General features: G+C 41.2%; 1 protein-coding gene across 2 annotated transcripts in view; it reads left to right on the forward strand.

The window, feature by feature from the left end:
* Hltf (helicase like transcription factor) overlaps positions 1-22,236 on the forward strand; it is a 96,864-nt gene that overhangs the window by 25,649 nt on the left and 48,979 nt on the right. Inside the window, exons 11-14 of one of the 2 annotated variants that reach the window (XM_059265268.1) lie at positions 627-706; positions 784-828; positions 1,700-1,786; positions 5,657-5,754. In XM_059265268.1, coding sequence (XP_059121251.1) covers positions 627-706; positions 784-828; positions 1,700-1,786; positions 5,657-5,754 — 310 coding nt within the window. The remainder of the gene's footprint in view (positions 1-626; positions 707-783; positions 829-1,699; positions 1,787-5,656; positions 5,755-22,236) is intronic. The other variant, XM_059265269.1, reaches the window with a different exon arrangement.

The following is a 22,236-nucleotide window of genomic DNA, read 5'->3' on the forward strand; positions in this document are numbered from 1 at the left end:
GCTGTACAGATGTCAGCCCTTCCTCCCTTCTTTTTCTGCCCTATAAATTATCTTGTACTGAGAGTAGGACTATCTGAAGCTCTGTTTGTCCTAAGCTGAGATCCCCATCCTCCCTAGTTGTTCTCAGCCCTCTTTGGGGAAGAGAGCATGCCCCATTTGGGACTTGAGTGCTTTGAATCAGCTCTGGATATTCCTGTTCTGTTTATTCGGTATTTCTTTGCTACTAAAGCTAGTGTTTTCCTGTCATCACTCCCCTCCAAGGACAGTGGCTCTCACAGTCCCTCCTTTACTTCCTTGTGAATTTAGTAATCCGCATGTAGTTGTCATCTGCTATCTTCCACATTGCCAATTTTTGGTTCTAATGTTACATGTTTTAGTTGAACGACTGAACATTGAACTCTATGTGAATGACTTTTCAAATATAATCTTAGTGGTACTATATTTTACAAATGAAGCTATCTGGTCATTAAAAAAAAGAAGCTTTTTAGCATATTTGATATTTACTTGGCAAATAAGAGAGTTTTTTGGAAAATTTTTTTAAAGCAAATAGGAGTTAAACAACTTCTGTATTGCATTTATTAAACATATTGCTTTATTACATTTTATTTTGAATCTTTCAATTTCAGAAGAAAAATTGCTGTTCAGTACATTGAAAGCAGTGATTCAGAGGAAATTGAAACTAGTGAACTTCCACAGAAAATAAAAGGTAATATGACTTCATTTGATACTGTCATATAGTCTAATCTCCTAGTGTGTCCATTGTTTATTTTTTTTTTATTTTAGACAAGCTGAAAAATGCACAGTCAGATACTAAAAGTAGAGTAAAAGGTAGGTGTATATTACATCTCAGTACTTACATAACCTTCATGTAAATATTTTTAAAATAAAACAATCATTAATTGACATCTTGTTAGCGTGAAAGATCTTTAGCAATAGTATAAAATTTGGCTGCTTTTGAACTTTTTCCTTCGTTTGAACTTTTCATGAACTTACTATGTGTTAAATTAAATTATGCAAATTCAACGAATAATTTCAAGTTAAAAATCTAATGGATAATATTTAAACCAACTTTAAACAAAACAGTTGTTTTCTACTACTTACAAAATAAATTGAATAAAACTTTTTATTTTTTACATAAGTGCGCACAAGCATGTATACACACATATACAAGTGCTGACGTGCTTGTACAAACACATACACACACACACACACACACACACACACACACACACACAAGCTTAATGAACAGGTTTGGAGTGCCTTCTTGGCAGTATTCACATTATGCACGTAGAAAACAATGTATACCATTTATTTCATCTTTGAAATATGCTTTATTTTCCTATTACTTCAAATCATATTGTCTTTCTCATTAACTGAGAAATTGTATTACATTTGGAAAACAGCTTATCACCATTAGACTGATATGAAATTTAGCAGCTTCATACTGGTACAGCTTTTTTTCCTGAGAGCTGAATCTCTTTGCATTTGTCTGTTCCTTCTTTTTCTTTTAAGAGAAGTAACAGCTGGGATGTGATTACATCATCTGAGCTATAGGGATATGCTTAGTGTCATAAATGGCTTGCTACTTACCAAATACTATTTTTATTTAATTAAAGTAATATGCCAAGTTGCAGAATATAGAAAGTGCCTAAGAAGGCAGAGTAAGAAATTTTTATATTCTGTGATTTTTTCTTATCAGGATCATCTAAGGTTAAAGAAGATACAAAATTTGGTCATGCACTTACTTCATCTGCCCTTGCAACAAAGAAGAAAATATTGAAAAAGGGTCAGTAAGTCTAGTTTTCCTCTTTCCCCTCCTGTTCTGTTCTAGTAAAGGAATGGAGTCATTTATGATTGGTTTAAAGCTTAACTTGCATAAATTTAAATAAAGATCTAATTTTTAGTGTTATTAGAATTTGCTTTTCACTTAAGAATGTCAATGATCTTTTTTATAATTTTTATTTTGTACATAGAAAAACAATCTTGCTTATGAATAGGATGGAAAAAGATAGAATTAAGATTAGATGTCTGAGAGAATTGTATCTCTGTGCCTTGGTTTCCATGTACAGCACAAGATCTTATTTCCATGGCTTATTCAGCAGTCATAAGGGATGCAATACATAAGTAAAAGACTTTAGATGTTAAATGATACAAAGAAGATAAAACAGTATAATGGCATAAAAGCAGACTTGAATGTAGTCTGTTTAAAAATGATATATTTTACCTAGAGAGGCTAGGTAACAAGGAGGGCCCAAGGGGGACATATGGTTCTCCCAGGGAATGGGAAATAGAGATCTGCTGGTTGGACTGGGGGTGGGTGGGCATGGAAACTTCAGGGATTGGGTTGGGGGGGGCGGTGGGAGAAAGGGAAGAGTGCTGAAAAAGATGACTGGGGAAGGGTGCTTTATGGAGTTGGGTAGAAGCCTGATGGAAGAGAAACTTCCATGAGTCTACAAGGATGGCCCCAGCTAAGGCTCCTGGCAGTACAGCCTGAACAGGATTGGTGACTACCTAGGTTGTCATCAGAGAGCCTTCATCCAGTGCCTGATGGAGGCAGATTCAGAGACCCATGGTCAAACATTGGGAGGAGTTTGGGGAATCCTGCTGAGGAGAGGAAGGGGGGATTTATAGGAGCCAGGGGGTAATCAGGGACATCAGATGAAAACCCACAGAAACAGTTAGCCTGGCTTATGGAAACTCACAGAATCAGAACCGACAACCAGGTAGCCTGCATGGGACCAATCTAGGCTCTCTGCATAGATGTGACAGTTGTGTAGCTTGGTCTACTTGTGAGATTCCTGGCAGTGGGAGCAGGGTTCTCCCTGATGCTTTTGGCTGGTTCTTAGAAACCTATTCTTTATGCTGGATTGCCTTGCCCAGCCTGAATACAGGAGAAGGTGCTTGGTCTTATGGTAGCTTGATGTGCCCTGTTTTGCTGATGCCCAGAGGAGGCCTGCCACTTTCTGAGGGGATATGGAGGAGGGGTAGATTGAGGGGAAGGCAGAGGGGAAGTGGGGAGAGGGAGTGGGAGAAGAGGAGGGAGGAAGGCTAGGGTCTGGATGTAAAATAAATAAATTAATTAGTAAAAAATATATATTTTGAACCTGGATGGCATAGGGGTTAAGAGCACATACTACTCTTCCAGAGGACCCAAATTCAATTTCCAGCACCTATGTTGGGTAGCTCACAAATGGGATCCAGCTACTTCTGACCTCTTTAGGGGCACACACACACACACACACACACACACACACACACACTATATACACACACATAATTAAAATTAAATCTAGAAAGATTTAATTATAGAGGGAAAAATCCACCCTGAATGTAGGCAGTCCCATTCCATGGGCTACTCCTGGACTTAATAAGGAGAAAATGAGCTGAGCATCAACATTTTTCTGTACTTCCTGGGTGTGGATGTAGTGTGACCAGCTGCCTCATACTTTTGCTGCTATGACTTCCTCTCCATAATGGGCAATATATTCTCAATTTGGAGGCCAAAATATATCTTTTATTTACTTTTGTGGGGTATTTTGTCACAACAACTAACAGAAAATTGGTACTGAGGAATAGTGTTATTGCTGTGTTTAACCTGACTGGTTTGTAAGCATTAGTGTAGCACAAATTACTATCTTTCAGCTTTCACCCTAGATATTGGGTGAAAGCTGAAAGATCAAAGGGATAGAACAAGCCAGCCACAAGCTCTTACTGCTAGGAAATCTTGAGCCCAAGAGAGAGCTACTTCCTCTTTCCACCCAGCTATATCACCTCCTCTTTCTGCCCAGCTCTATCACTTCCTGTTTGTACACACCTCCATTCCTCTATAGTTAACTAGTTCTGGGATTAAAGGTGTGTGCCACTACACCTGGCTCTGTTCCCAATGTGGCTTGGAACTCACAGAGATCCTGATGAAGCTCTTCCTCCTGAATGCTAACATTAAAGGCATGTGGTACCACTGCCTGACCTCTATGTTTAATATAGTGGCTGGCTATTTCCTCTGATCCCCAGGCAAGCTTTATTTGTTAGAGCACAAATAAAATATCACCACAGTATAGCACTGGTTTGCAGGAACAATGTGAAAGATTTTGAAGCTGTAGGCTATAGACATGCTTTAGACAAGAGACTAATGGGCCATTTTGGAATTTGGAAGATCAGAATTCTGAGAGAAGTGAGAATAGTGGGAAATGGCTTATCAGGTTTCAAAGGACTTTCTTAGGAACTGGGCTAGTGGCATTTTGTGTTTTATTCTGGTAAAGAACCTGACTTCATTCTGTCCATGTCTTAACCATTTGAGTAGGGCTAAATTAAAAAGCATTGATTACCTGGTTGTTTGGCATAGGAATTTCAAGACAGGATAGCATTTAGGCTGTGTTATGGTTACTTCTCACTGCTTTTACCCAGGTTGAAAGAAAAAACTGCAAGTTGGGCAGAAAGGTAAGACAAATGTAGAGCTTGGCAAGGAAGGGATGAGAGGACAGGGGAGATATGGAAAGAGTGACTATAATGGTTACAGAGATTAACGACATAAAGAACAATCTTGCAGCTGCACTAGGATAGGAGTACACAGAGGCAAGACCTTACGCATTGAACGCTCTAGTTTGTAACAAGGCAGATGAATTTAAAAGGAGATAGCCAAGACACAGAATGCCACTGAAGGCATTCTCTGCTCCACAGTTGCCACATAGAGTAGTATTTTCTCAGGGTTAGCCGTAAAGGTATACAGAAGTGGTTGTAGCTTTGGGCTACATTTTGAGCTGCCTACAGAACTTGGAAGTATTGTCCATATGGTACTGATTTTGTAGGCATGCAAAATGCATGAAGCAAGGTTCATGGAGGCTTGGGTGAAGATTTCAAAAAGCTGCTGTGGATAGAAAGTGTGTGGCAGGGTCAAACTTCCTGCAGGGAGGTGTGGGAGAACATTGTACAAACTGGGAAGGTATCACCTTATATATAGTGGAAGCTCCAAGATGTTGGAGGTGCTACAACCTTAGGATGTTTATGAGGAAGGATATAGGGGCTCACAGTTAAGAAATTGCCCTGAGTTTCAGAATAACCTTGAACTATTGAACAGTATTGGGTCTATTCAAAAAGTGTGTGAGGAATTTTAGAAATGAACTAAATGCATTTTGCATTTTGAGATGAACATGAAAGTTCGGGGGCCAGGGTGGAATGTTATGACTTAAAGTGATGTGCTTGTGTTTTAAGTTGACAAGAGATTGAATTGTTAATCTTCTTTGTTAGTTTAATTGGGGTTAGACTCACCATAGAAACACTCTCCTGGTTGTGTCTATGAGGGTGTTTCTGGAAAAGTTTAACTGAAGAGGAAAGACTGCTCCAAGTGTCTAGTTACAGTCCTCTTATTCTTCTTGATAAATAATCACTATTTAATTTTGGGTTTTATGGAGTGAGAGAGACTGGAAATCCTGGAACTCCCTCTGTAGAACAGGCTGGCCTCAAACTCACCGAGATCCACCTGCCTCTTCCTTCCAAGTGCTGGGATTAAAGGCAAGCACCACCACCTCCCAGTGCCAGTTTCCTGTTTTTTAATTCTTCTGGATTTCTGTCTTCATAGATGATTGTTAGGACCATATTGAGATGGATAACTCAGTATTTAAAAAAGCAGGTAAAGTCTATCGACACCTTGTTCTTTTAGGAGTATCTGTGGTAGAGGGCTCAAAGAAATGTGACACTGGAGAGAGGACAAGAACAACACTGATCATCTGTCCACTTTCTGTGCTGAGCAATTGGATTGTAAGTCTAAAACCTCTCTGCTTAAAATGGGATATCATATTTGTCTATAAGTGAAACATGACCCTAATTAGTCTTATTAATAAAAATCAGGAGTCAGATATTGGGGTGAAAGCTGAAAGGTCAGAGAAGCAAAGCAGCAGCCACTATGGACTTCTTACCTCTATGAATCCTCAGACTGAAAGGGGACCGAGATCGTGTCTCCACCAGCCTTATATTCCTGTCTCCACCTCCCAAGTGTTGTGATTAAAGGCATGAGCCTCCCACTTCCTGGCCTCTATGCTTAACTAGTGGCTAGCTCTGCCCTCTGATCTCCAGGCAAGCTTTATTTGTCAGAACACAAACAAAATATCAAACAACAAGTGTTGCTAGACAGTATTGTTAGAAATATATGTGAACTTCATTTTATATCTGTTAAGTGAATTATATTTGCTGAACTAAAGTACTTTTTTTTTTGAGGGTTTGTATGATTAACTTAATAATTGCTAATGTAGGCTTTGATTTTTACTTCTGCTTCTGCCATTTTGTTCCCTCTTAAGAGGGACATATTGATAATTTAATACACTTGTTATATTTAGAGATTGAATTTGAAAATTGTAAGAATTTCACTAATAGTAACTTATAGTATATAACAGTGCATAACGTTAACATGTGCTCCTGTCTGCTTGGTTTGTCCTTCATTTCTTTTCATAGATTTTTCTCACTTAATCCTCACCATTTTCAGTTTCTAGGTGAACAAATAAAATAACTTCACTAAGGCCATCCATCAAGTACACAAGAGAGCTCGAATGTGGTCACCAACATTTTGACCTAAGAGTCTTTTGTTTAAAGCTACCAAACAGAAAATCATGGTTCCCCCCTGCAGATTGCTTTTCTTTTTTAAGAACTTGTCATTGGGATGGGATTTCTCTATGTTATTTGTAAGAAGCAGCCTGCTTTTATGTCCTTTCTAATTTGAACCTCAAACTTCATTTTATCATTAAATATGATTATTTTGTATTAAAATTTTCCCAGGGGCCTGCCCTGAGAAAATCCTTCCCAGAGTACTGGGAAAGATGATACATCCAGTGTGGGGTTATCTGAGGGAAAATAATCTATGTACACCATGCTCTTTCATCCATTTACTTTATTTCTTGAAGACAAAATTCTATCTATACAGCTTAAGTTCCATCCTCACACTCAGTTCTTCTCTATCCATTCTTTTTCTGTCCTCTCATAGCTCTAGTAATAGATAAGCTCTTATGCTCTTGACCTCATCCTCATCTTCAGTTCCTCCATCTTCCATCTTTCCTTCCTCTTCTCCTCCCCTGACTTGATTCAAATCCACCTACAACCTGCAGAACTTTTCCTTACTCCCTACTCCTTGGTGTGAGCCAGTCTTTCTTACCGTCTACAGAAATGCTGCCTTTTTCTCTCCTCTCTGGCTATGTGACTCTGCCCAGACCAGTTTTTACTGCACCTGGTAATGCAAAAAACTCTTGTCTTGAATCAGTAGCTCTGGAATGCCACTAGGCCTGAAGGAAAAGGATGATCTGAGCTTCATTTGCACAAGAAACAAAGCTATGCATCTACAGTCCACCTGTCTCCTAGGCTCTGTAGGGGGGTTACCTAGTAGATCAGCAGTAGGTCTGAGAAGCTTATGCTGTTTGCCATATGGCCTAGTAGTATATGAGTGCACAAAAAATTCATAGCAGAAGACAGCTGATATGTAAAAAGCTGAATAACACCAATAAATGGCTTCCCTCTAGAAAAGGTTCCTTGACCTTTCTAGGTATAGCTTTATTATATACAGCCGAATCTCTATAATATATTCTTGTGGCTTGCAGCAATTTTGGAAGCATTTGAACATAAAGACTACTGGGTGTGAGCTTTCCTTCTTGCTTTCTTTGAGGCTGTCTGTCTCTTATCTGTCCTTTCTCAGGAAGAAGAAGTCCTGCTCTTTATAGAACTATTGCTTTAATTTTTCTCATTCCATTTTCCACACTTCATTTTTCTGTTCCTTTTCCTCGTCTCTTGGTTATTCAGTCTAATTCTACTGGGTTTTTCATGAAAAATATTCAGGTCTTTATTTTAAATACTTCCTTTTGATTATGTCTCCCCTGAATTAATTGTTCTTCTGCATTCCTTTCCTGTTGTAGCTCTTGGAGATTAATGTCTTCTTTATGCTCTTACTCATTGCATTGGCTTCTGTTTCCAGCTGTCAGAATTGCATTGGGAGATTCCCAGTGACTCATCATACTCACTCTCCTCTTTTTGACATTGTATTCCTCTTCTCTTCTTGGTTTTATATTTCTTCTTGACTATTTCTTAGGCATTGACTTAATGGATTTCTTCTTCACATTATGTGGTTTATCCCTCTACGTCATGACATCTTTTTGTTTGCATTTATTCATTTTACAATATTTCTTCTCTTGACTCAGGTATCATTTTTCCTTCTTGAGGCATGTTTTTCCTCCTCTCTATTATTCCAGTAAAACTATGGTCTGTCTTTAGATGTGTGGTTTGCCTTGGCAGGGGTATAAGTGCATGCTTGAATGGCAGGTTTAAGGTGAAACTTAGAAATACTGATAAGAGACATAAATGATATAATTGTGAGTTTCTAGTCTTGGTATGTGCAAATGTATTTTTAAAATAGTTAATCAAAGGGCATAGATCTGTGGTAACTGCTTGCCCAGCATGGCTAATACCACATACAAAACAAGATAAAAATAGGTGGCTAGATAAATATAAAATTGGGAATCGTATTTCATATTTAAAAACTTTAAGTAATATAAACATAGAAAGGAAACCTTGGCAAATAAAACTTTGCAAAAATTTAAGGGAATAATGGACATTTAAACATGTAAAGCAGTGGTTCTCAACCTTCCTAATGCTATGACTCTTTAATACAGTTCCTCATGTTGTGGTGACCCTCAATCATAAAATTAGTTTTGTTGCTACTTCATAACTGTAATTTTGCTATTGTTATAAATTATAATGTAATTATCTGTGTTTTCCAGTGGTCTTGGGTGACCCCTTTGAAGGGGTCATTCAGATCCCCAAAGGGGTCACTGTTATTTATTATGTGGCACTGTTTACCATACTAGAAAAGCCACAAGGCACAACAAAACCCATTATAATAGTTCATTAGAAGAAGGGCGACGGAAGTGATGTGCTTAGGCCTATTGTAAGATTGTGCAGGAAGAGCAGGGGAAGGGTGTGTGGGATCCACTTTGTGGATTCCCCCATGCATGTGTATATGGGCTTGTGTAGCTACGCCATGCATGTGCATAGATTACATGATCATGCTGTGTACAAATTATGTGACCATCAGGGCACGGGTTATGTAGGATGTAAGGCCCGGGAATGACTAAGCGTCTTGCCAGCACATGCGTAGTCATGGGGGAGTGACTAGGAATTCTATAATCCCAGACTCTTTTGTTCTTGTAAAAATTGGTGGGTGAACAGGAATGGGGAGGTCCTATCTCCCAAAACTGCTTCCAGCTGACTTGGTGGGTGTCGGTTAACTCTTGGGGGTAGAGAAGGAGGCTTTTGAGGTAGCTGGATGTCCTGAGGTAGTAGATTGTCCTCTACTGCTTTGGGAATCGTCCATCATCTTCCGCTGCTTAAGGCTCTATGGTTGTTTCAGTCTGACAAGGTGCTGGTGAGGCAGAAGAGGAACTTTAGAAAAAAGTTGCCTTGAAGGGGTTCCCCAAGGGGTCCCAGGGTGAAGGAAGGGGGTCCCAGGACCAGGAAAGTTTGAGTTATACTTATCTTGAGTGGACCTGACCTGTACAGGTGGATTCAAGGTGTCTCTGTAGCTTGGAAGCATTTTTAAACATATTAAGAAGCAGCCACAGGGAATTTAAAATCTTGAGCTGGTAGCCATGATATTATAATGTTTAGTACTCTGTTGTCAAAATTTTATTGGTTAGTGTTAAAGACGGGATGGGGGGCTTGGAATTTGCTTTTAATTTTTACCTGAGATAAGCCTTATCTGAGACAAATTTTAAGGCACTTGTTTCCTTTATTAGTTTAGCATCTAGGAGACAGAGGTGATCAATTGCTAAGGGCATTTAACAGGAATAGATTGTTATATTAAAGTCTGTTTTTTTGCAGAGTCCAGACCCTTTTGGGTCTGGGGGTATAAATACCCCCGGAATGTTATTGTTCCTTACTGCCTGGGTACACTTGATGGTCCTTGGCCTCTAGCTCTATGGTGGTCTTGTAACAATTAGCTGAATAGTTTTAGGAGAGGGAACCAGGAAGGAAAAGCATATCGGGTGAAACCTCATTCTTCTGGAATTGGTGACAAGGCAGTGGATCCTGGTGTCCTCTGGAACTTGAGAGAACAAGGCCCTGTCTGTGTCACTGTAAATGAGGAGGAATTCTTCTAGGTTGAAAGTGAGATAAAAGACTTCAGATGGGACAAGTAAATCCAGTGTGGGAAGCCCTTGAGCTTAGCAGCTGTGGGGGTTACAAGAATTACCTTGAAGGGTCCCTGCCATTTAGGGGAAAGGGGTGAGGGGCGCTGGCCTAGAGTGGAAAGAAGGATCTGATCTCCAATGTGGATTTGAAGTGGGCAAGGACGGTCACATGGCTGGGGTAAGGAGTGGTCAGCGAAATTCCATAGGAGAGAGCAAAGATGACAGAGTAAGGGGGTTAGGAGGTCATCTGGGAGGGGTGAAGACTTGGATAGGATGCCTGGTGGTAGAGCCGGTCTCCCATATGTCAGTTCAAATGGGGAGGTTGAGAGAGGCCAGTTGTGAAGGGCCCAGAGCCTAAAAAGAACTGGAAGAAACAATGTTACCTAGTCTAGGTGAGGTTCCTGTGACATCTTAGTAAGGATGGATTTTAAAGACCAGTTGGTGCACTCCACCTTCCCTGAGGACTGAGGATGGTACGGAATATGAAAATGCCAAGGAATATTAAGAGCCTTAGCTAGTGTCTGGGAAATCTGGGAGGTGAACTCCAGACAATTATCAGACTGGAGAGAGGCAGGAATCCCAAACCAGGGAATAATTTCCCGGAGAAGGAGATCTGCAACTGTCTGAACCTGCTTATTAGAAACCGGATATGCCTCCACACAGTTCGAAAATGATTCCACCATCACGAAGAAATATTTAATTCACCTGACAGTGGGTATATAGTAAAATCGAGCTGCCCATCAGTCTGTGGAAGGAAACCTCTAACCTGGTGGGTGGGAAAAGGTTGCCTCTGGTATTTGGTGTTAGGATCTGACTGTTGGCAAATTTCACAAGAGGCAATAATAGTTCTTAAGTATTGTAAGTCCTCAGAGGTGGGCTGCAAGTGGGCTTTTACAAATTGAAACAGAGCAAGACTATTAGGGTAAAAGAGCTGATGTACATAAGACAGAATTTGCTTGTGTCACGGAGTTACCTTTGAGGGTGTGGGCTGCACTGTATGGATTCCCTGTGGTGGGTGAGTGAGACTTGGCCCTGGAGGGCCACTGTCCTGGCTACCTGGTCAACCCAGTTATTTCCCTTAGAGATGATGGAGCTGTTGGTCTGGTGAGACTAGCAGTGGATAATTCCTGTAGCCTTGGGAAGATGAGAGGATTTTAGCATGGCCATTATTTGGCCTGAGTTAGACATGAATTCTCCCTTTGCTGTATGGAGCCCATGCTCTTTCTAAATAGCAGCATGGGACAGGAGGATATGGAAAGCATATTTGGAGTCTGTATAAACATTTAAGGATTGCCCCTGAGCCAATTGGAAGGCACGGGTGAGAGTTATCAGCTCAGCCTGTTGGTTAGTAGTGTGTGCGGGTAATGACTGTGCTTCTACCACCCCATTATTTGACACTATTGCATAGCCTGCTTTATGAGTCCCCTCATGTAAAAAGGAGCTGCTATCTGTATATCAGGTATAAGTGGCCTGAGGCAACGTGTCCTCCTGTATATGTGAAGAATAGGGTAATAGTTCTTCTAAGGTTTCAGTGCAGGAATGAGATGGAGAATAGTCAGTGTTAGGTTGAGGAAGGAGGCTTGAAATATTAAGGGGTGGGCAAGTCAGGAAAGTAAGTATGGCATTTTCCAGTAATGCCACCTGGAGAGAAATAACTTGGGAAGGAGGTAAAAAAAAAAAATAACCTGTAAGCCTTTATAAGTTAAGAGATGGGACAGTTTATGGTGAGAGAAGACAGTGGTGGGTGACCCAAAGTTTAGCTTCTTTGATTCCTGAATAACGAGCTCAGCAGCTGCTAAAGCATGAATGCAAGGTGCCCATCCCTGAGTGGTAAGATCTAGTTTCTTTGACAGATATGCTACAGGTGCAAAGGAGGGTCCCAGCCAATACCCTAGGTGTCTAAGGGCATACCCCTTACTTTCTGTTATATAAAGGGAGAAAGGACAAGTTAGGTCTGGGAGGCGAAGTGCTGGGACCTGGAGGAGAGCTTGTTGGAGCTTCTAGAAGGGTTTAGTAATGGGGTAAAAGAGGGGTTTATGCAGTGAGCCCAGAGCTGCCTCATATAAGGGACAAACAAGGAGAGAAAAAGATAGAACCCAAGACCATAAGAAGCCAGCTATTTCCAGAAAGGACAGAATCTCCTGTTTAGTAGAGGATACTGCAAGAGACTTGATTTCTTTCTACAGTGATAGCCGTGTGGGTTGGAGTAATGGTTAGACCTAAGTAAGTGACATGAAGTGTGGACAGCTGAACTTTGGAAGGCGAGACCCTATAACTCCAGCTGGATAAGAAATTTAGGAGAGCAGAGGTGTTAGTTTGGTTAAGTTGTAATGATGAGCAGCAGAGTAGAATGTCATCTACATACTGTATTAGTTTAGAGCCAGGGAGGGACAGAGAGAGCAGGTCAGAGGCTAGGACCTGACCAAATAGGTGTTTACTGTCCCTGAATCCCTGTGGCATGATAGTCCAGGTCAGCTGCATAGACAGATGAGTGTCAGGGTTAGTCTAGGTGAAAGCAAAGGCATTTTGAGACTTGAGAACTGAGAGGAATAGAAAATAAGGCATCCTTGAGGTCTAGAACTAAGAAGTGAGAGGTTCCTGAAGGGACAGTGGAAAGAAGTGTATAAGGGTTAGGTACCACAGGATGAAGAGGGACCACTGTAGAATTGATAAGCCAGAGGTCTTGAACCAGGCAGTAGGTTCCATTAGACTTCTTAACTTCAAGTATGGGGGTGTTAAAAGGCAAAGAGGTTGGGCGGAGCAGCTTTTTCCTGAGGTCGTAAATGATAGGTTTAAGTCCTCTAAAACTCTGGAGTGAGAGAGGGTACTAAGCTTGTGTGATGTATCTGGTAGGGTCCTGCAACTGGATAATAATGGGGGGATGGTGCCTAACAATAGAAGGGTTCTGGGTGTCCTAGACTTTGGGGTCCACCTGAGAGGCTGGCATGGGAAATGAAGTGTTAGAGCTTATAGGCTGGGTGGCTAAGAGGAGGAGGAGGGACACTGCTGAGTCTAGAGTGAGGCAAATGGAGGGAGCAAATGAAATAAAAGTTCCTACCTTAGGTGGAAAATCTCTTCCTATTAAGGGCACAGGGAAGGTTGGCACAACTAAAAATGTGTGGGTGAGAGGGATACCCTTGAAAATACAATTAAGTGGTGGGGTCTGATGAGGTAGGTAAGGGTGTCCCCCTACCCTGACAATAGGAAGACGAAAAGGAGAGGTGGGACCCCAAAACTCCCTCAGGGCTGAGTAACTGGTTCCAGTGTCCAAAAGGAAGGAAACGGATCACCCTGATACTGTAATGGCTACCCTGGGTTCCCTGTGAGAGATGGTTATGGTCAGTCCGGGAACAGGGTACCTTCAATCCTCACCCATGGCCATGCCTAGGAGATCGGCTAGAGGAGGTCTTCATTTGAATACTGAAATCACGAAGTGCACGGGAACAGTCAGCTGACCAGTGTCCCTCTTGGAGGCCCTTTGGACAAGGCCCAGTTGGTGGCCCACATGGGGCATAGCATGCATGAGCCCAGTGGCCCTTCTACCACATGTAAAACAGGGACCTGGATGCCTTTGGGAAGCCAGTCAGATAGCATGTACCCAAATTTGGCAATTCTGTTTACAGGCTTTCTCATCTCTCCCATGGTACACCTTAAATGCCACCACTAAAACTTCTGCCTGTTGAGTCAGAGGACCCCTCTCCAGACACTTAAGTTTAACCCTTATGAAAGTAGGTCATAAGGACCTATCTGCCCTCTAGGCTCTCATGATCTAGGCTAGTATATTGAAGGAGAGTCTTTGTAAGGCGTTCTAAGAAATGGGACAGATTTTTGTTCTTATCTTGAATTACATTTTTTAGCTTTTCATAGTTAACTGATTTGAGGGCAGCCTTATGAAGACCTGTCAGGAGGCAGGTTATAAACCTATCCCTAGCTAGAGAGCCCCCCGGGGTATTATAATCCCAATGTGGGTCCTGATCGAGAACTGCCTCAGCTCCGGTGGGTGGGCAGCATTGGTTTGATGAACCTCATCTGCATGTGGCCTAGCCTGCTCCCAAACTAGTGTGCACTCCTCAAGAAGTAGGTAATTAGCAAGTATCATATATACATCATAAAAAGTGAGACTATAAAATTGGGTAATATATTGGAATAGTTTAATAAAGGAAGCAGAATTAAAAGTATAGGAACCCATTTTTTTTCTATCTGAGAAAGTTCTGCGAGGGAGAAAGGGACATAGACCTTAACCAATCCATCCACCCCAGCTACCTCTCGCAAAGCGAGAATGGTTAGCATGTTGGCATGGCTGGAGTCAGATCCCTTAGTAGTATGAGAATGAGTGATAGGAGGTGTAAAGATTGGAGCAAGAGTTGAGTGGTTGGGGCAGCCTGATACTGGAGAGGAGGAGGGGACTAGAGGAGGAGCTGAAAGGGCAGATGCTCAAGCAGGAGTGGGAGGACAGATAGGCAGAGGTTCTTTTGCAGAGTTCAGAGCAGTAGACAAAGATTCTTCAGGTTCAGGTTGCATACCTAGGAGCACGTGGGCAGGAGAGAATTGAGAAGGGAAGGTCTAGAGGTTAGATAGAAAAAAGCTTGACTATAAGGCAACTCCTTCCATTTTCTTATTCACTGGCAGAAGTTAGATAATTACTGTAAAATATCAGGGTCTAAGGAGCTATTAGGTGGCCATTTCTTATTGTTATCTAAGGGATATTTGGGCCATTTTTGTTTGTTTGTTTGTTTGTTTATTTTTATTTCCCCCCCCCAGAGCTGAGGACCGAACCCAGGGCCTTGCGCTTGCTAGGCAAGCGCTCTACCACTGAGCTAACTCCCCAACCCCTTTGGGCCATTTCTTAAAGCTGAGGTAGACAAACTTACAGATCTTTCAGTAAGCCTTTGGCTGAGAGGTTTGAGAGTTTGCAGAAGCCATCCCAGGGGTAAGTAGGACTGATAGGGCTGGAAGCCTTTTTTCCTGTGACTGCAGCAGAGAGAAATAAAATAGGAAAAAAAAATGTCATCCAAGACTACAATCTCAGGCATCCCCAAGATCAAGTGATGATCAGTAATTGGCACAAGTCACCCAATTCTTCGTCAAGCTGGAAGGGTGAAAGCCAGAATGTGCATAGCCAGAGGACACCTGGTGTGGGGGGGGGCGTCCAACAACATTTAATGCTTTGTAACACGAGAAAATGGAGTGGGGTTTATGCAGCCCAAGGACAAGGGTCCGACGGTGAGAATAATAATTCAGACTGCAGATGTGGGAAATTGAAGCCTGTGATGGGCACCGACCATAGCCAATGAAGGCCATGGATGGGTGTACCTCTAGTCCTGGGGACAGCAGAGGGGCACTGGACTATCTATGGTCATTCCCTCGGTTCCAGGGGACTTTACACTGGCTGGAAAGGGAAAACTCATCAATCAAAGCAGCCAGTATGTGTGAAGTCATCTGGCAGCTAGGCAAATGGAGAAGTGGGCAGTCATAGATAGAGCAAAACTTCGATAAAGGGTCCTGAGTGCAGAGTGGCACCAGTGTTATTTATTATACAGTGCTGTTGACTGTGAGAGAAAAGCCAGGAGGCACAACAAAACCTAATGGAAGGGGGACAGAAGGGATGCACTTAGGCCTGTTGAAAGATTGTACAGGAAGAGGGGGGAAGGGTATGTGGGATCCACTCTTATGGATTCACCCATGCATGCACATATGTGCTTACTTATCTATGCCATTCATGCTCACAAATTACGTGATCATGCTGCATGCAAATTACATGACCACACAGCACACGGATTATGTAGGATGTATGGCCCTGGAATGACTAAGTGACTTGCCAGTGCATGCCCAGTCTTTGGGGGGTGGTTACAAATTCTAGCAGTCATGACCCAAAGGTTGAGAACTTACAATTTAGAGGCACATGATAAACAGTATTTCATTCTTCCAATAGTATACTCTGTTTTTACCTTTCAAGTTAATCACCTAAAAGTCTCAGGAACAGATTGGGACCTATTCCTCCTCCCCCTTTCTTTTTGTTTTGAAAAATCTATATTTTTACTTAATGTGTGTGTGTGTGTGTGTGTGTGTGTGTGTGTGTGTGTGTGTATGTGTGTGTGTGTATGTGTGTGTGTGTATTCATGTGCTTAAAGGTACCCATGGAGGCCATAGGAGGACATTCGATCCTCTTGAACTAGAGTTATAGATTGATGGGAACTGTCATGTGAGTGCTGGGAACCAAACAAGGCCCACTGCAAGAGCAGCAAGTTGCTCTTAACTGCTAAGATATCTCTCTAGGTCCCCTTTTTTGTTTGCAGATAAGGAAAATAATCAAATTAAAGGAGTAAGATCTTAAATACCAGTTCCACAAACATCATGAATTAGTTTTTAAGACTATTTAATACTAGTATTTATATTAAGACAGATTGTTTAACTGCATTCCAAAGCAGCTATTCCATCCTGTTGATAGGCTACATGACACACAGAGTATCTGGAGACGTAACCTATTGTTCTCTCTTCAGAAGAGTTGATGTTCTTTCATTCTAAGTTTTATCCTTCTATTAATATATACTGCTCCATTTCATCCTCCCTATGCAGATCTGCTGGGTAAAGCCTAAATGGGCTCCAACAGGTACCCCCTTCTTAATATATAAACAACTCTCCATTAAGAGCTCACAGCAATCTCCATAGCTGTCACACCTCCCAGCATAGGATAAACTTTTTATGTATTCACATCAAACTTAAATAATTCCTTAACTTCACCAAACCATGGTGTATTAATATCAATAGGTTAACATAATTCTAACATGAACATACTATACACAATTATAATTCCTACAAACCTACCCTCAATATAACCATTAACACTTTCTTACAAACCTACATTCAAGAACAATTTCTTAATAGAACTATACAAAACATAACATTAATTCACTCAAATAACACTAAAACATTTTTTAAATTAAATAGACTGAGAAATAGTAACACTCAACCTTTATAATTTTTTAGAAAAAAAATCCCCAAATGTCTCTATTTAAACATCTCTTTTTAAGTAGTTCTATTTTACTTAAACAGTTTCATAATGAAATCATTACTGTCTATTTTGTTTCTTAAGTTCAATAGCTCAAAAAGACTTCTGGTACCATTCCTAAAAGTACCTCTGAATGCTCAAAATCAGGGCCTGGCTTGTCAACTGCCCTTAAGTCTTTATAGCAAACTGCCAGAGTCCAGCTCTGGATGAGGGCAGGTCTGAAGATGGGTGGATGCAAGAGCAGCAATGGAAGAATCAGACATGGGATACTTCTTAGTTTCATTTTAGGAGAGATGGACAGACAGGAAGCATATAAGAGTCATCCCTAGTGGAACAGGTCCCAGCAGAGGATGTAAGGAGTTGGTAGGGGAAGGAAGTGAGCCAGGCCACGGTGGTCGGGAGAATCTTGCAGCCTAACTGACTAGCAGCCAGAATGTTCCTTTATTTATACAGAATTTAGTAAGCAGGGATACAGTCATGATGTTCCAAAACATAGATCATATTATTTTTGTTTTTTGGACATGTGTTTCACTTCCCTTTGCTCATCTTTTAATCATCATTAATAAACTATGATAGAACAAAGTTATTTCCAATCATTTTCCCTCAAGTTTTGACATCATTAATAAACAGAGTTATCATTCTTCTTACTCATTAACCCCATAACCTAACTTTTAAGAAACTAGAGGCATGTGACAGCCTTTGTCACGCAGTGTATTATTAACTCTCAGTGCCCAAGAAAAATCCCCAGGCAAAAGCTGCTATAGTTATTATTCAAATTCTGGCATAATACAGTCAATATTCACATTTATATCTTTATGGAATTTTTCTATATGTCTAATTCTGTTGTTCCTTGGTCATATGACATTATAGTGGCCCTACATGAGCTAACTTCTAAGAGAGGGAGGTCCTAACACCTCATACTTTTATCATCTTTCCACTCCATACTTTGCTCATCAATATGTCTCTATGTAGGGCAGAGTTGTATGCCACGTAATTGTCTGAGTGTACAGTGGGAAGAGGCTTGTAATTTGAACTGTGGCAAACTCCTCTAGCCTACCGAATCTTGTTGAACTTTTTGTGTTTACTTTGTTTTGAATATCTTGTTCCTGTGTAAGTACAGGGGCAGATGTTTCAAGAATGTCTCATAGCCCTGTGAAGAGACCTCGGGCTTCTTTATGTGTCACAACTTCTAAGGCATAAGGAAGACATTCAAGTAAATAAGGATATCTCCCTAAAAGTGAGGGGAATAGTATGTTCAGGACTGTTCTGGGGAAGCTTAGAAGCAGCATTCCTGAGAGAAGGCATAAATGATACATAAGAAATTTTCCATCAACCAATATCCTCAAATTGTAGAAACATTAAAAGTCTCTCAAGTATGCAACAGGTAGAGATGAAAACCAAAGGTGACATGGCAGCCATCATGTGACTCAGCTTTGCTGGATCTTTGTCAAGCAGCTGTGCTGGCTCTATGATTTCTGCCATTCCATCCAGATATGGCTGTGCCAGCAAACAGCTCCAAATATGAGGAGTCCTATAACCAAAACTTCTGAGTTAACCATTTTAGTTCAAACAAGCATTTCTGCAACTTTCATACTCAGCTACCGCTGCGCTTTTCAGTCTGTAGCCTTCAATAACCAGGCCATTTCCAGACCTCTGTGTCCTGAGGCTAGAGAGCTTCACCACACAGCCACATGGCTCAAGGCTCTTCCAGCTGCCATGAGCTGAACCATGCATGACCCTCCCACAGCAACTCTGGCCCTGGGAGGGTCCCACTACCTGCCTCACTGACAGACCAAGTACTCAGCACCCTGGGTCTAGGAATCCTCTGTAGCATTCAGCAGTTTCCACAGAATCCCAGTCTAGCTGTTCAGCCTGGAGGATTCAGCAGTTACTGTGTGTCTCAGCTGCTTTTCTAGTACTGACACTGCTTCTCTGCTCCTGGAAGCTCTCTGGCTTCCACAGTCTTCATTGCTCATCACTGCTCGCTGTTCCCCTTTCCTGTGGTGACACAAGCCTCTGGACTCTCCAAGCTGTCTGCCATTTGCCTTCCTCACGGTGTAGCATCTTGGCTGGGTTTTCTATGTTGCTGCCTGTGGTTAGCCATTCTAGTAGCTTAGTGTGTCCACTTCTCACTGTGGCTTCTTCATGGCTCAAAGCTTGTAGAGCCTCACTGCTAGTGTTGGCTCTGCTTTTGCTGGCTCATGGCGTCTGCTACTTGGGAAGCTATGACACTCTACGGGTGTCAGCCGTGGACACCTGACTGCTACTTCTATAGTTGGCAATCTTTGAAGATGTTTTTTGTTATTATTGGTGGCTTTTGGAACTGCCAAGTTTGCAGTGTGCTATGGACACTGTTTTCTGCATTCCAGGTTCCTACTCTAATCTAAATTACTTTTTTATTTAACTTCACCATATAATCCCTCTAATAAACTTTTACCATATCCTTAGACCTAAATCCTATATATTCTAAACCTACATTTGTCTGACTTACTGTATTTACACTTATTTACACTTACATTTACAACTAGCATGACCATTTACACTACATGTATTTACATTAAGCATTTAGACTAACATTCAACATTTACACTTTTTTACAAGCTCACATTCAACATACACTTATTTATACTTCTTACAAACTTATATTCTTAAGGAAACTCTATAGTACTGTATTAGCAAACATACTTCTTATATTCATACAAACTTATATTCATAAGGAAACTTACAGGACTACCTTACAAAGATACTTCTTACTGTTAACTAACTCACACTAGGAAGAATCTCTTAGCAAACTCTCTATAGGGCTACCCTTAGCAAATATCTAACCTAGCAAACACCTAAAAGATTTCTTAACACCTAGAAGAGGTTTAACATTATCTTCCAAAAGACAGAGAGTAATTTTCTTTTGACTTCATTTCAAACTCAAAAATAATGAGAAGAAAATCCTTCTAAGGGGCATAATGTATTTTTAAGTGACTTAGCTCTTTGTACAATATAGTGTCATTGTTAAGGCTGTAATCCTTGGGGTAAAGGTTTTTGTTTTGTTGTTTTGTTTTTTTCCCAGACTCCTTTCCTACCAGGCCCTCTCAGCTGTTCTGGAACTGGCAGGAACTTAGCCTACGGTAGATGGCTACTTTGCTAGGGACTGTCCTTTGCCCAAATTCATAATAGGTCCCCTAAGGGCTTCAATTCAGATAAATGCCATTGACTTCACTCAGTTACTATAGAAGTCTCACCTCAGGGCGAGGATTAAATTCCCATATTGAACTTCCGTAAAACTCTTAGTGAAAATTCTTGTGCAGCTATCAGGCAATATAAGGCATTTTCTCAAATGAGCCAAAAGCTGCGCAGCTCCAAGTTCTATCCTTATAGTTTCTCATTGGGGCTGACACTCAACAAACTCTCAGACAATTTTCCTCCTTCTTAATCTTTTAAAAGCTGTATTTTAAGTTTACTATGAGTGTCTTTTAATGCTATCAATGTTTCTCTGGAATCTTAAACACAACTCAATCTCATAAGCTTTTTGTTTGTTTGTTTGTTTTTTTAATATCTCCTGTGAGGCAAACTGTTTGTTTGCTCACAGCTTTTTGGGAAGTAAATTTAAGCTATCTAGCAATGCTTAGGAAAGAAAGTTCATTTCGATTTGAAAAAACATTTTTACCGGGCAGTAGCCATCTTTATTGGAAAAACTTTCTTTCCCAGAATGCATTTCTCTTATATCAGCCTGCTGTTATGAGCTACCTTTTGGACTCCGTTTCCCATAGTTCTTTTCAGGTCTGGGAGTCAACTTTCAGTTCCCTTTTACTGGCTTGCTTTCCTATTGAAAAGTCAAGAGTAAACCAGCTTTTTTCTTCACTACAGGAGGTTTCTTGAGTCAAATGATTTTGTTCTACCTGAGCTGGCTTTAGTAGGTGTTTTCCCTTGCTGACATGGCTCCTGAAGCTGAGTGCACCTGCCCATGCATATGCAGGGAGGTCCCTCCACGCTGGAAGCAAAATTCCCTTGGGGCTTTCTCCTCCATGTCACCTGTCAGTGATAAAAGTAAAAGTACTTGAAACAAAGCTTTTTTACAGCCTTTTCAGAGATACTTTCTCCCAGACAACTCCCAGTGTGGTCTCAGCTCATCCCTTCCCCCAGAAACAGTTCCTGATGCCACAGTGGCAATTTTCTCTGCTTCTGAAGGTAGGGGCTTTTTTCCTGATTCTGTCTCAGCTGCTCCCAGTTCAGCACTACTTTTGTTGAGACTGCCTGACCACTGTAGGAATCCTAGTATCCCCAGAACACACTCAAACTTGGAGGTGCTGGCTAATTGCTTCTCAGTTGTTGGTTATAAGGGAAATACAATGCTAACAGAGAGTTTGCATTGCCTCAGGGGATCTTTGTGCTAGGGCGATTATGAGCAACCTTTTCATTGTGATAGACGCCCACCCAGAAACAAAGTCCCTGATGTCTTAGCTGTAGCTGCAGCTGAGAAGCTCAGCTTTTACTGCTTCTACCATGCCAGGAGTTTCCTGCCCCATTTGGCGCTCTGTGGCTCTTCACCTACACTTTCCTGCATCTATGGCTCAGTCTTACCTGCTGGGGGAGTTTCTACTGGCCTGAAGAGACAGAGCTTAGAAGAGAAAGCCTCCATTGCTTCATTCTCACCAACAGCCCCTCCCCCGTCTCTTCACTTTTTGGGGAAGCTGTCCCTGCTTCTGCTTTCTGCCTGCACTTTTTTTTGTGAGGCTATAACCTTAGGGAACTTATGGCTGCTAATTTTTTCCTAGTTTAGAGAGACAGAACTTAGCAGAGAGGTTTTGCCCTGTTCCAAGAGGTTTGTTGGTTTTTTTCTTAGAGCAAATCACAGGTGATTTCCCACATTCTTTCAGGTGAATCTAATTTTGTCCTTACAGAAAGAGAAACTGAGAAAGTAAGTTCTGAGGCTTTTTAGTGTTTTAAAGAGAGATTAAGTTTTTTAAGAAAGCTTTTAATTTGAGAGAAAGACCACCTAGTTCATCCCCCAAACTTCTAAACTTTGGCTTATTACACCCACATTTTGCTTCAGGAAGAATTACTTTTTTCTGCTGC

The sequence above is a fragment of the Peromyscus eremicus genome, chromosome 6, assembly GCF_949786415.1.
Source record: "Peromyscus eremicus chromosome 6, PerEre_H2_v1, whole genome shotgun sequence".
Taxonomy (NCBI): Eukaryota; Metazoa; Chordata; class Mammalia; order Rodentia; family Cricetidae; genus Peromyscus; species Peromyscus eremicus.